The 4583-nt window shown below is 52.5% G+C and overlaps 1 protein-coding gene across 1 annotated transcript; it reads right to left on the bottom strand.

Moving 5' to 3' along the window:
* Window positions 1-763: 763 nt before the first annotated feature.
* Window positions 764-4378, bottom strand: LOC137622587 (uncharacterized). Its single transcript, XM_068353193.1, has 2 exons — window positions 4019-4378; window positions 764-3538 (listed from the first exon to the last, which is right to left on the bottom strand). The coding sequence occupies exons 1-2, from the start codon at window positions 4376-4378 to the stop codon at window positions 764-766; spliced, it is 3135 nt and encodes a 1044-aa protein (XP_068209294.1).
* Window positions 4379-4583: the final 205 nt, after the last annotated feature.

Genomic DNA, 4583 nt, shown 5'->3' with positions numbered 1-4583 from the left:
CGAATTTCGTACTCGTGTGATCTCATGCCACCCATGATAATCCCGATCTTGTCCCACCTATGGGATGTTGGGTCCTGGAGACGGACATGTTGGCCCACGTTCAGTCTGGGCAGGGGACGGGCGTGGGCGTCGTAGTTGCGTTTCACTTGAGCCGCTCTGGCAGCAGCTCGTCGGTCACAATCATGGGCCTTTTCTTGCCAACATTCCATGAATGACTGAGGATGGGCGGGCACACAAGTACGGAGAGGGTGACCATACAGGATCTGGGCAGGAGAGCGACCAGAGTGGTTAGGCATGTTTCGTAACATAAGGAGGCCACGATCAAAAGCCTCACAGTCAATGTTTCCTGAAGGGGCCGTTTTGAGGATCAAGTGCTTGACAGCTTTGACTGCAGCCTCGGCATGTCCATTAGACTGCGGGTAGTGTGGCGATGAAGTTATGTGGTGTACACCCCAACACTCTGTGAAGTCAGCAAACTCTCTGCTGGTAAACTGGAGTCCTCCATCGGTGCGTAGGCGTAGGGGAACACCTACCTCTCTGAAGTAGCGGCAAAAGTGCCGTTTGGTTGAGGAGGCAGTGGTGTCACCCTTGCAAGGAGAGGCGGTCGGCGACAACAAGAAAGGACTTCCCCGCTACCTGGAAGAAATCCGCTGATACCGACTCGAAGGGCCTCGATGGGTGGTCATCGTTGTGAAGAGGTTCCTGCTGTTGGCTTGGGCGTAGGACTTGGCAGGGCTCACAGGCAGCAACGGTGTTAGCAATATCAGAGTATCCCAGGCCAGAAGACAGTTTGTTGAGCTCGACGTTTAGTGGCTTCAACACCTCGGTGGCTGTCGTGGAGTCTGGCTAGTGTGTGGCGACATAGAGCGGCAGGAGCTATTATTCTGGCACCGTAGAGCACGAGGGTACCATCAGTAGAAAGGGCTTCTCGCAGCTTCCAATATGGTAGCAAAGAAGCATGCAGGTCGTACCGATTCGTGGGAAATCCGGACACAATACAATCATGAAGGCGGACGTAGTCAGGGTCGGCCGGCGCTGCTGTTGACATGTCCTGTAGAGTTTGGTCGGTGTTGACGATTGTGGCATCCTCTTCCTGGGAAGCTATTACGACGTTGATGACAGACCTGACGTGTGACGTTACTTCAGCACAGCCGATCATATCCTCAGACATTGGGTAGCTGACAGGTGCGCGCGAGAGTGCATCTGGAATGCATAAAGACTTGCCAGCACGCCACATTGCAGTAAACTGGTATTGTGACATACGTTCCTTCATTCGCTGGAGCCGTGGGTTTTCGATCATGTCCAGCGTGTAGCTGTTGATAATGGGCACTAGTGGACGATGGTCTGTTTGCAGAGTGAAGGATGGCAGTCCTTGGAGGTACAAACGGCACTTTGTGAGAGCCCAAGATACAGCAAGCATCTCCAACTCGATTGTCACATACCTCGTCTCGGCGTCTGCGAGAAAACGGGATCCACACTGGACTACTTGCAGACGTCCGGAACCATGGTCCTGGAGGAGAGCGTAGCCTATTCCGTAGAGACGAGATGCATCAGTCTGGAGAATGGTTGGCAAAGTTGGGTCAAAAGACGCTAGAACTGGAGGGCTTGAAAGTGCTTGCTTCACACGTTTGAAGGCCTGGTTGTGGTCCGGTGTCCAAATAAAAGAGCGCTTAGGGCTCATGAGTGGGCGTAGGGGCTGTGCAGTCAGGGCGATATCTGGAGTGAACTCTGCCAGTTGGTTAACTAACCCCATGAAAGAATGTAAGTCTGTCAAGTTGGAAGGTGTGGGGAAGTCTTGCAAAGCTGTAACACGTCCTGGATCGGCAGCTATTCCTTCCTCGGAAAGGGTGGATCCACAGAAATTTACTCGGGTCTCCGCTACTACGAACTTATCTCTGTTGAGAGTGATGCCGTTTTTGCGACAGCGAGTGAGTAATTCATGGATCCTGTGGTAATGTGACAGTAAGTCGTCGTCAAAGATGAGAATGTCATCGACAACCTTGACACATTTCTTCATACCCTGGAGAGCTAGGTCACCGCGGTAACAGTAGGCGTCGCCGGTGGCAGCGAAGCCCATAGGTCCTCGGCAATGCTGGAAGCGTCCATAAGGAGTAATGAAAGTGGTGAGATGACGGTCCTCCTCCGCTAGCTCCATCTGCCAGTAACCGTGTAGAGCGTCCGCAGTGGTGAAGAATTTGGCTGTGGGATCGACGGTACGGACAGCAGCTATGGGTGTGGGCGAAGGGTGGGCTGGTCTGGAGACTTGAGTGTTCAGCTTGGTGAGATCCACTGTGATGCGAACTCCTTTTGCCTTTGGGACGACAACTAGGGGGTGGCACCATTCCGATGGCTCGTCTCCACAAGGCGTGATGATACCCTGCTGGACCATAGAATCTAGTTCTATCTTGACAGGTTCGCGGAAAGCATAGGGGATCTGCCTTGGGGTGTGAATGGCGAATGGAACAGCGTCCTCTTTAAGGTGGATTTTCATTGGAGGTCCTGCCATCGACCTCAGTGGAGCTGCTTTAAGGTCCTCCTTAGACACAAGCACATCAGGGAAGGTTCTAAGGAAATATTCTCGGGCCTCAGCAGGGGTCGAGTTGGCGTGGAGGGGTAGATCCTTACATCGGTTCACGTGGACGACCTGTAGGATGGGCCGTGGAAAGTCTGGCGGTATGATGGCCAACTCCTTGCAGTGTGCGTAGGACAGGAGTGGCATCTGGATACCTTCATGGACTTGGATCATGGCATGACAGGATCGGTTGGCCAAAGACAGAGTGGCCTTAAGGGTACCTAAAGCTGGTGTCATCTGTGATCCATCTGCTGTGAGTGTCACTGAGGTGGCAGAACGTTGTAGCTCGTCCCTGGTGATTTGAAGCAGTTCCAAGTGCTGTGGACCCATCACTGATACGTCAGCTCCTGTGTCTGGCAGCATCAGAATCTTGGATGTCTCACCATTGTAGGTGAGGTCGAGGGATACGGGTACCGGTGAAGGGCAAGTTGTTGTGGAAAGGGCCTCAACCTTGCGACAATTTGAAGGCCTGCTGGAGGGGGGCGTGGCTTTGGGTGGGCCGCCCTGCTTGGCATTCATCTGCTGTCGGCAACATCTGTCGTAGTGACCCACTCGGCCACAGTGTCTACATGTGGCCTTGTTGGCAGGACATTTTGAAGTCTTCTTCCAGTGTCCCTTGCCAGCACAGTTTCCACATATGCTGTCAGCAGCTGGACACTTTTCTGTAGAGCCGTGCTTTTTTGTGCAGGAAAGGCATGGAGTGTCCCTGTTAAAGTTTGGGTGGGAAGTAGCACCTTTGCTGCCCTGTCCTTTGGTTTTCTTGTAAGTAGAGACAGCACACAATTTAGAAGGAGGGGCACGTATGGCGGTGGTGGCTGTCCTTGTGGCCTCATAGGAGCGACATTCATTGACCATGGTGGCCAAAGAAGCTGAGGTGTCCAGGGCAATAAGTTTTTGTGTGAGCTCCTCATCTCTGACTCCCATGATGATGATCATCTTAAGCTGAGTTTCCTCACAAACTGCACACTGGCCAGGACAGACGTCAATTTCCTCTGCTACGTGCTTCAGTCTGACGTAGAACTCGCTGAAGCTTTCCCCTTCCCTCTGTTTGCAGGAAAGCAGGTCCCTGCGACGTAAAGCTTCATTTCGCAGGTTCTTGATGTGTTCCTGGAGAACATTTAAGACTTCCTCCACACTCCGATCTGTGTCTGGTGGCACGTTGAGTGTGTGTTCCAGTATTCTTTGAGTCTCCAGGCTGAGGCACATACGAAGTTGTATTAGCTGCTTCCTGGTAGATAAAGTCCCTAGGTCCACCATCACACTGTAGTCATCCCAGCGTCTACGCCATTCCCTAAACACTTGGTATGTGGCATCGGGACGTAAGGGCGGTGGGGTCTGGGCGATGGCTTTCTGTGGGAGTGGGTGCTGGGAACTTGAAGGCACTGACGATTGAGTAGGAAGTTGTTGCGAGTCCGGTGGTGTTGCTTGCTGGTGGCCAGGGTTGACCATGAGTAGCTGCAACAGGGCGGTGAAACGCTGGGCTTCCTCCTCTCTTCTTAGGTTGTCCTCTTGGCGACGTAGTTCTTCCTCGTGGCGACGTTGATCCTCCTCTCTCCGACGTGTAGCCAACTCGGCCTGTCGAGATTCCTCCAGGTACTTGATAAGGATCCTTAACTCCCCACCTGTAGCTGTTGAAGGCGGTATAGTCAGGTGTGGTGAGAGTAAAGGCAGGGTTTCCATCGTTGAGAAGACTGGAGGGGTTCGACGGTCTGTTGGTGAGCCTGGGTGTGAAGGCAACTGCCGGTCTTCATTGTCCAGGTCATGTTGCATATCCCCAGACTCGTCTTGATATGAGGTAGTCGACATTGCAAAACGTTTTCAGCTGTCACCCACAGTTTAAATGAAAAGATTTCAGCTGTCACCCACAGTTTAAATGAAAAGATAACAAGAGAAAAGAGACTTTCTACAGTTTTTATCTTAAAAATCACTGTAAATAAAGTGGTATATGGCAACAGGGGAGGAGCATGGGAGGGCTCCTGGGTGGTGGGGAGTAGCGGCGGGTAGGCTGGGC

Source organism: Palaemon carinicauda, chromosome 29 (assembly GCF_036898095.1).
Source record: "Palaemon carinicauda isolate YSFRI2023 chromosome 29, ASM3689809v2, whole genome shotgun sequence".
Classification (NCBI taxonomy): Eukaryota; Metazoa; Arthropoda; class Malacostraca; order Decapoda; family Palaemonidae; genus Palaemon; species Palaemon carinicauda.
This window is presented reverse-complemented; position numbering and strand designations above follow the sequence as displayed.